The 10,275-nt window shown below is 35.9% G+C and overlaps 1 protein-coding gene across 23 annotated transcripts in view; it reads right to left on the minus strand.

Annotated features, from left to right (window-relative positions):
* The window catches only part of PTPRD (protein tyrosine phosphatase, receptor type D), a 1,188,396-nt gene that overhangs the window by 89,442 nt on the left and 1,088,679 nt on the right, over positions 1–10,275 (minus strand). For all 23 annotated transcript variants that reach the window (XM_017732862.1, XM_017732863.1, XM_017732840.1 and 20 more), the window contains 3 exons: positions 9,669–9,759; positions 3,600–3,809; positions 142–302 (listed from right to left, as the gene is read on the minus strand). In XM_017732862.1, the coding sequence (XP_017588351.1) occupies positions 142–302; positions 3,600–3,809; positions 9,669–9,759 (462 nt within the window). The remainder of the gene's footprint in view (positions 1–141; positions 303–3,599; positions 3,810–9,668; positions 9,760–10,275) is intronic.

Raw genomic sequence — 10,275 nt, forward strand, 5'->3', positions numbered from 1 at the left:
GGAAACCATTAATAAATTTCAAAATATCCCAAAGCAATGACAGTTACTACTGTAGCACAAAAATACAGTGTGGAACAGTATTACGAAGTGACCAATATACAGGGGAAAATATATAGTAAGAAAACTAAAAGGTAAACGTACCTTTTATAAAGAAGTATAGCAATAACAATACAGATGATAAACACCACTGCAAGAACTGGTCCAACAACCCAAATCAAGCCTTCTTCCTCATCTGTAATTGGTTGGGGATCAAGATCCATTGACACAACAGGATCTGAATATGGGCTTGTTGCATACATGGTCTATGAAAATAAAAATAATTCTTCCTTAATCACAAAGGAATACATTTAAAATATTAACTATCCCACATCTAAGATAAATGTATAAAAGATAATGATGCAATGAACACAGCAAGGTGGAAATGCTATTTTTCTTGAAGCCAGGTAGAATACAAACTTGCAAATTGAAAACCATGTTGTTATTACCACCTTTATTTTGTGTTCCACATATTAGCAGTGATCTGCAGACAAATCATGTAGCATAGTCCTTGCAGAGCACTTTGGAACTTAAGCAGAGAATGGGAAAATGAATAGGACACTGAGAATTATAACCCACCAGTTACCCATTTTTGGGTTCTGTTTTAGTTTCATATTGGCTTAACACTTTCTTCCTGCATGACATGAAAGGGTACTTTTGACAGAATTATAGATAAAGGGGACTGAATGTAGGAGGTTCCTTGAAAAGGGTTTTATGGCAATAGCACAGTGCATTTTGACCAGTCAAAAACTGTATGACAGAGTATACCTTCACAAGGGGGAGACAACTTGAATTTAAGACTGAAAAATGGGGGAATTCACTGTAGAATATGAAGGGAAGCTAAACACTCAGTCTTTCATAAGGATGAAACTAGAATTATGAACCAACAGAGGTTGCTGAAAATCTTTGCTTTACTAGATGGTGTAAGGCCAGCTGGCCTAGGATAAGACCTGTGATAAGAGAATTTTTTTTTTTTTAATTCTTGACTGACCTGAGATATTTGATCTGTGGCTGAGTGCAGAGTTAAAATTACGGACTGGAGAGGCTGAAGAGCCAGCCTGCTAAAGTTGGATCATTTTAAGAACTCTGTTACAGGAAAGTCAGAAGTGGAGAATCGTTTGTACATATTTCTTCTCTGTGCTGGAGTGTCTTCATTAGCTAAACTAAACTAGGATTTGAGCTACAGCTCTTGCAAAGGACTTAAAAACTTGATTCAGTAGTAGATCAGAAATGTCAGCTAAGACAGAGTAAGATAACCGGGAGAAGAGATTAGCTTCCATTTATGTTTGTACTGTACTCTGATAGACGCCCTAAGCCAGGACAACTGTTACCAAAGGAGAGATGGTTTTTTACACTTCATTTGGCCTTGTTTTGGGCTCTGGGCTACAACAGTGTCTGGGGGTGATATAGGATTAGGATGGGCAAAGCTGAGGTGCTTACATTTACTGAACTAGCACCTATGCCAACAGTCTCCAGTTATATTATGGCATTTTACTACACATGGCACCTGGCACCAAAACCTCCCTATGTTTTAAGTCTGTGATCATTGTCTGGAAATTGGGGACTCTTCATGTTCCACTCCTGAAACACCCAAGCAGACTGATTTTTTTTTTTTCCCCCAGGTTTAGTATTCTCAGAAGATAAAAAGAGGTTCATTGCTACAAGAAGAAACTCTTAGTATTTAGCCTCTTGCTTTTGAGTGGACAGCAAAAATGCCTGGAAAAAGATATAGATGGATATTGAGGGCAACAGTATAAACACTTACTACCTTTTCTTCAATAAATAGGATTTTGCTTTCAATTTTCAACCATCCTGTATTAATGACTAATTTAAACTCATTTCTGATTTTAAAAATTTATCTTATTTTTTCCTTCCTCTTGATGACATCCTTAACATATTTATGGATTTTAATCATAGCTCTCTAGCTCCCCTTTTACTAAGTTAAACAAATTCAGACCTTCCCATGACCTCTTTTAATTAAAGTTCTCTATTCTACCAATCAACAGAGAAATTCTGTGCTCTCTGAAGAACAAGCCTTATGTAAAATGTAACATCAGAATATCAAGAAAGACATCCCTTACAAGTTACAAATCATACATCAGTAGGGCCTGTAGTCCTAGAAGAAAACCAGCTATATATGCTGAGAACTGATACACTGGAACACTGAAAGTCACTGAAAGTTGAATCTCACTCACTCTTAAAAATTCTTCACAGTCTGTGACTACCTCATGCTACTCAATCACATAAATGTTTCAGATGGCATGCTAAACCACGTATTATCCATAGCCTAAGTACAGTAATGTCTTTTGAAATCTTTCAAGAGCAGGACCCTATACAGGTCTTGCCTTATGTGTCAGTTTACAAACCTATTTCTTCCCACTTTTTCATCCTGATTTCTAAAAAAGCAATAAATTTAGGTCATTTATACCTAAATTAATATTAAAAAAAGCCAAGAAACTGCACTTTGTATTGAGAAGATCAATTTTAGTACAGGTAATTTATGACACATTTATGGCCACTTAACTTCATAGTCAGCAGCTATCTACCTTCTCCAGTTTGAACCTTTTTGATGCAACACCTTCAGAATTATCTGTCTAGGCAGCCTGTGTCAAAAAGTGAATTTATGTTAGAGCTTCCAGGAGGCACTTACTTTATTTTCAAGGGAATCTATGTATCCAAAAATACCCAAAGTGGAACTAGTTTCTCATTGTGCTTAAGTAGGCACAGTCCATTGACACCACGAAAGGAATTGTAGTGTTACACACTGCAAGCATTTGACTGCAATTCAGAGTATTGGTGTTGGAGTTTCAAGTGATTGAACCTGCAAATGTACCTGTCAGGTTTAGTTACCAATTAGAAATGTACTGTATTACACACTGTAAGTTAAGATGCTAATATGTATTGCACCTTTCAGAAGTCTTATATCTGTCCTCTTTTTTTTCTTTTTTAATACATTACACACATTAGGTTAACTCACCCATAAAGGGATGTAACTACAAAATGAATTAAGTAAAGAGAAATGACAACTCATTATTTAGTTTACCTCAGGAATTCTCCCTATTATTGAATTATTTTCTAACTTTCAAACAATTTACTGATAAAGTTGTTTGGAATGACTGTAACTAAAGAGGGTAGCTGTGCATGTGTCTAGCTCAATGGATTTTTCCAAGAATCCTGTATATGCTACACCATTATTCAATGGTAGCATCAAAAGGCAGCAATTCTTTTAAACACCTAGAGAAAGATCCTGCTGCAAAGTTCATGTCTCAGGAGCTGTGTCCATGCTCACAAATAACACAGCATGTAATTTTCAAAGGATCACAGCACATCTAATAAAAGGTCATTCTTAGGTTTCAGTTATACACAGAAATAACACACAAAGGTGAAAGCAGAATAGAAGAGTTTAAGGAATTAATGGGCACTGAGTTAGGAAGCATTTGCTTTAAAGGTGTTCTGACATGTAACAAAAAAAAAAACTTTAGGGAAGTGGAATAAGCATTGAAAAAAACGTTTTCATGATGGTGCAAGGTAATTTCGAGATTGAAAAACATTAACTAACTTACAGATTCTGAGTGCTCCATTACAGCCAACACGAAGAAGACATATTCTTGACCACTCTGCAGTTGCTTATTCTCAAATCCACCGTAATGCTTCTTATCCCCCAATGTGAATTCCGTAGGAAGAACTTCAAAGTGGGCTGCAATATATGGCTTTAATTCAACTTCCCTCCCAAGACGAATGCTTCTGCGTTTCCTAGCTATCTCCTTAAGCAGCTTTAGAACGAAGGGAAGGAAAAGGGGAGAGAGAGAAAGAGCAAGCATGAACAGAAAGATAACTGTAAACAATTTTAATGTAACTTATCGACAGTGTAATGAGAAATTTTAATGCATGACCAGGAACTATAAAAAACAATTTATCCACATTTCATGGGACATATCAGTATTACTAAATCAATTCTTGCAAAATCTTCCAATTTCCTGTCGTTCTTGTTAAGATAAGATACTAGGAGGAAATTGCAGTGCCCAGACTACAAACACAGTTTTTAGATACTGTTGTGTCTAGGAGGAGGTGGGGAAAGGATAAGAAAACAATATACCTTTTCTGAGCACGTATAAATACACACCTTGTACTGCATATTTTATATGTATGTATGTATGTATGTATCTATCTATCTATCCATATCTATATAAAGTCGGTCATAGAATAGAATCATTAAAACAATTATGTTGGAAAGGGTCTTTCAGATTGAGTTTAGCCATTAACCTAATACTGCCAAGTCCACCATTAAACCATGTCCCTAACTGCCACAACTACACATCTTTTTAAATATCTCCAGGGATGGTGACTGAATCACTTCTTCTGACAAACAAAGCTAAAATTTACATCAGTACATTTGTGACAAGATTAGATGCTAGGCTCAAACTTAGAAAACATATACTAACTAACAAAGGAACTTAAACTCAGCTAGTATAATCTATTGATGAATTACTTATTAAATCAGACAAATGCTTCTTCGATATTTTTATTGCTTTAGATATACAGCCACTCCACAAAAATTAGTCTGATTTGATAACAGGGAGTCTGAACTTCTCCTGTGTGATAAATAATGACTTCTAAAGCCTCTTTATGGTTTTCCTTGTTTTTCACTTTTGAAACTTATTCAGTGTCCTGTAGTCTTATAGTTAAATCACAAAGTTTTCTAAAGTCATAGAGTTGTTTAGTCTTTTTAGCATACTAACAGTTGTAATACAGTAGATTAGCACAAAATTCATTGCTAGGAGGAGGAGACAGATCTCCAGAGTGAGAAGGAGATTTAAAAAAAAGATACTAAAATCTAATCTTAACTATATATATTAATTTTAAAGTACATGTTTAGTCAGGGAAGCTCTCCACATAATCATGGACTCACAGAATGTGCTGAATTGGAAGAGACCCTCAAGGATCATTGAGTCCAACTCCTGGCTGTATACAGGAGAGTCCCAAGAGTCACACCATGGGCCTGAGAACACTGAACTCTGTCAGGCTGGTGCTGTGACCGCTTCCCTGGGGAGCCCATTCCAGTGCCCAGCCACCCTCTGGGTGAAGAACCTTTATCAAATATCCAACCTAAACCTCCCCTGACACAACTTCAGACCATTCCCTTGGGTCCTGTCACTGTCACCAGAGAGAAGAGATCAGTGTCTCCCCTCCACCTCCCCTCACAGGGAAGTTGTAACCGCGATGAGGTCTCTCCTCAGTCTTCTCCAGGCTGAACAGACCAAGTGACCTCAGCCACTCCACAAATGGCTTCCCCTCAAGGCCCTTCAGCATCTTCAATGCCCTCTTGATTTATGCCACAGCTTAGTGAGCATATCTTTTTGCCTTTCCCTCATGGGATCTTGTATTTTGCAACTACACAATTAACAATTCCAATGCAAATAAAGAAATCTAATATTCACTCTACTGCTGAGAAAGAAGCTTTTAATATTGAATACTTTGATACCCCTTCTCGCGGACTTAAATATTTCAAGGTTACAGACAGATATGAAAGCAAGCATCCACTTGCATCCAGTCTTCCTTAATATTGAGGGCATTTGGATGTTATACCTTCAACGATCTACTGCTTTCTAGTCAACTGCTTTCCAGCTCTAATGCTGAGATTTTACATCCATTTAACTCTATCAATTTCCATGCCATGACACAAAAGCTGGTATAGTGCAATGGATCCCCTGAGCAAAAAAAGAACTGGCCATAATTTGAGATTAGAAATCATTATTCATTACTCAAGGACACTATTCCAATCAGCAGTCCATATTTCTCTTTCATTCTTCCGAAATAGTTTAATGAGCAGCTAGAGTCAATTTGCGTCGTATAAAAATGAGGGCAGCAGAGAACCGTAATATTGAAGAGATTTCTGTTTAGTTACTTTATTGAAGGTGACTCTCGCATCTGTTAGTAGCTTCCTATGCCCCAGGTAGAGTTACTAAATGCAGAACATGAGGCAGAGACTAATCAAAGTTGGTTCCAGGTTAGATCAGGCCTTATAGGAATTGCTGAGGGAAGCACTCTGAAAAGTTTGTCTCTGTATGATGCCGCATTTTATAACAATGACTATGCAGAGAGCTGAGCACTGGCTGTCTGGAATCGTGCCGAAACATGAAGCTAAATACTAGAGTAGCAACAGTGTATGCTAGCTTAAAGTCAGGAGCCACAAATCCTACAGTTCTAGTAGAGGTATACAGCTTGTGCCATCCCTGACTATAACTGGTACTTCCATGTATCATTTCCATTGGAATTTAAAGTTGTGTGTCTGCCTCAACTAAATTCTTTATCATGTTTCCAGATTAGAGCATATTTACAATTTAGATTATAAATAACTCATAATAAAATGTCAAAATAAGGTAGGAGTACTGCAATCAAAATTAGACTGAGATTGAGAGGCAAAGAAGAATGTTTGATCTTGATTATTTCTCGCATTTGAAATAGTAACAGAAAATACATATAGTGGAAGAAAATGCAATGCTGAAATACAGTATTAGAGTGATCAGAAACTGAGTTTTGGCAATGAATGCTAAAAGTTAGTTAGCCTGAGTCAAATAAAATCAGTTCAACTTTTCAAAGGTGGTTATTCACCACCAAAGGCCAGTTAAACTTTAGTGTGTTTGTGTGAAGATAAAAACTTTGTCAGTAAGACTGATTACACATGACTGAGTAGACCTCAGGTGAACCTCCAACCTCATTTATGTTTCATATGTAAATGGGATGGTGCCAAATATCATTACTTGCTTATATATCTCCCATTGTACTTTATACACAGATTTCAACAAAATTACTGAATTCACTTAAGACTTAACATGGAAATCTTTGTTTAGATTTTACTGCTTACAGATCTAAAGTAATCCTACTAGGTAATACTTACTGCAAATCATAATATTCTGTTTCATTTATTTGCGTGACCTGCCTATTTAAAGTCACTAGACCTCATGATAAATAAAATGAAATTTTGCGTTAGTAAAAAAGGACCGAATCTCTGATAATTATTTTTTTCAGATACCAAACATCTAGTCCATTATGTGCTCTTTTAAAACTAGGCATATGTCTTAGTTTTTTTCAGAGATGAGGTTCAAGGAACTGGAAGATTAGGTAACTACAATAAGGCTGAAGAGTCTTTTTGGACTGCCCAGTTATGTAATTCAGTTAATATTCCAGAGCTGTGTTATTAGCAAATACTTTCCTTCTGACAATCTAAGCAAAGTACTTGGAACATAGTTCTTTGAAAAATCTATTGCCCAACCATTTCTGATACTTGACACATATCTGAGATCATACTAAAAATATAAATATGCACAAGTATCCTCACTTGACCATAAGGAACTATTTGTTCAGAGAATAGGTTCTTTGGGCGGGGGGGGGAGGAGCACATTGGTTTGGTTCTGTTTTGTTTTTGGTTTTTTGTTTGGTTGGGTTTTTTTTGTTGTTTGCTTTTTTTTGTTTGTTTGCTTTGTTTGTTTGGGTGTTTTTTGTTGTTGCTGGTTTTTTGGTTTTGGGTTTTTTTCAGGTTTTTTGGTGGGTTTTTTTGGGTGGGGGGGCTGTTGTTGTTATTTTTTTCCAAATGTATTTATTGTGTGTTCACAAGCTTGTCAGGAATAGTATACTTAATAAAAAGCATACTTTCCAAACTGGAAGCAAACCAGTCTTCTAAATAATAGAAGCTGAAGGTGTTAGCATGATATGCAGTTGCTACCTGCTTTTAACGTTTTTCCCTACTCAGTTCTTGCTATATGTGTTGGAGGCAATTGTAAAAGGTATATCAAGGGGTTTAGCTCTTTATCAGAAATAATTTTCATTTTCCATTGAATGCATACCTTATTTCTTCCATCATTAATTCTACAATGTGGGCTCAATTATATCCATAGAAGTGGGAAACAGCCCATTCTGACACAAATATTTCTGAATTAATAAATGCTCTTTATCAATCTGTTATACAGACTAAGGCAACACAACTTGCAGGATGATTAAAATGGCCCTTTGTTATGGGAATCAGCATAGATTCCCATAGAATTTAATTGCCAGAAAGTTCAATGTCATCTGGCACCTATCCTTTAATCTATTAATGCTGCTGAATGTGACTACAGTCTTTGGATGTTAAAAGTGGGTGGCAATACTCAATCAGTTTCCATTACTGTACGGATGAGGCTGTCAGAGTTTTACTGTTTAACTGTATTTGATGTCACCTATGACTATGATCATGAGCTGATGGCATTTACCATCCAAGTTCTTTCAAAGGGAAGAAGTTAATAGATCAAAGCAAGCCATTGCTGCAATTGAATGAAATGAGATGATCACATAAATGAAACTGCTCAAGAAGAAACACAGGGTTGAATCAGCCAGTCATCATGCCCTCCTCTGAACAGTTGTTTTTAATCCTCGGATTAAGGATTTGCCTATTGTTGTGATAAAGACTGAAAGAATTCCGTTTGTATTTTGAATACTTTCTACGATAGTGTTAGTTTGGTAAAGATCTTTATTTTCCCTATATTTTGGTGCAAAATCTGAAATTTATATCCATTTGGACAATGGGAGGAGAGAAACACTTCCCAGTAATTATGCCGAATGTGTTATGCCAAAGCATATGGTGAGGTTATCTCTGTAACATAAAACTCTTGAATCCACCAAAAGAAAATAGAAAAATAAATGGGATCCAATCAAAAAATCACTATATCAGGAGTAAAAAAGCACCTGATTATGGTCTTTGAGTTGCAGAGATATTACATGTGTAAATTACCATAGCATCAGAATGACATCTAAAATCTTGGCCAGATACAACTAGAGCAATAATAATACCACCACCTGACTTTTATAAAAGTCTCTCATATGGGGCCCTTGAAAGAGCTTTAAAATCATAAACATTAGCACTACTACAAATTTACAGATTGAAAGAAGAAAGACAAGTTTGCATGAGCTATACTGTCCTTCAGTAAAACAGAAAACAGAGGTGAATACCACTCTTCCTGGAATTATTACTGAATCAATAACGTACTGAATTGATTTCTGCCATTGCTGGGCTTATATCTAAAATGAAAGTAGTTCCCCCCTTTGGATTAATGTCATTTATAGTTTCAAATGATGACACAATATTGCTCTTTTCTTCCTTGTTCATGCATTTATTTTTGACCACAAAGTTTTGGTAGAATGGAGGCTACTTCTAACCAGAAGTATTACAGTATATGAAAATCAGGTAAAAACACCACCAGAAGGTCAAATGTTAAACTGCAGTACAAATTACAATTTAGCATTTGTTACAGACTTAGTAAACACCTCTAATGAACCAGACCTTTATTACAGTTCATATTGTTGGTGATTAAGCTTTTGCTGACAACTCATTTCACCTCCTGCACTTTTGCATCAAAATATTAGTGTCAACAAATATCAGACATTTGGTATTCTTTATTGCAACTTAATGTCTTTACTTAATGTCTTCTCATTTAAGTAATTTGAATTTTTGTTTTAGTCTCCACAGGCTAATTCAAATACCAATATAAAGTATCCTGACAACCAAAACTTTTAAAACCATTGAGTTAATTACATAAAACTAGCAAGATTGCTACGTTAATAAAGGAGAACAAAAAAACCCCCCAAACCATATACAGTACCTCATCTAGTTCCATTTCATCTGGACTCTCCCATGGTTTGATAAACTTTCCACGAGACCTCTTCAAAGGCACAATAACTATGTAATAGCCTCTGTAAATGAAACAGTTGGACAAAAGTGAAGTTGAAGGAAAAGGAATAGATAAATTGGTGGAGTAGGTCTGTTTAGAGGAACTTAAAAGAAAAGTGGTATGTTGAGAATAAACTGCACATTAATATGGCACTGCAGCCTTCCAAACATAGCTGTAAACATTCACAATCTTGAAAAAAAATGGTAAAGCATTTGACAAACAAATGGCACCAATTACCTGCCTTTTTGTGTAAACAAATAAATATTTATTAAAAAATTTAATTATAATGTACTAAAATGCCTACATGAAACACAAGAGCCATAGGTTATTTGTGCACTGCCACCATCACACTGGGAAAAAAACCCCAAAGCCCTAAATTGAAATATATTACCATATATTTAAATCTCAATTACCAACCCATCTTCCCCTATTTTAATGTATAATCAGGGTAGTAGGTTAACAAAATGTATTTGTTAGTGCCAATATTATAATAAAGAGAAAAGAAAGCAAACCTGACATACACTGCACCCATACGCTC

Source organism: Corvus brachyrhynchos, unplaced genomic scaffold, assembly GCF_000691975.1.
Source record: "Corvus brachyrhynchos isolate BGI_N302 unplaced genomic scaffold, ASM69197v1 scaffold194, whole genome shotgun sequence".
NCBI classification, from domain to species: Eukaryota; Metazoa; Chordata; class Aves; order Passeriformes; family Corvidae; genus Corvus; species Corvus brachyrhynchos.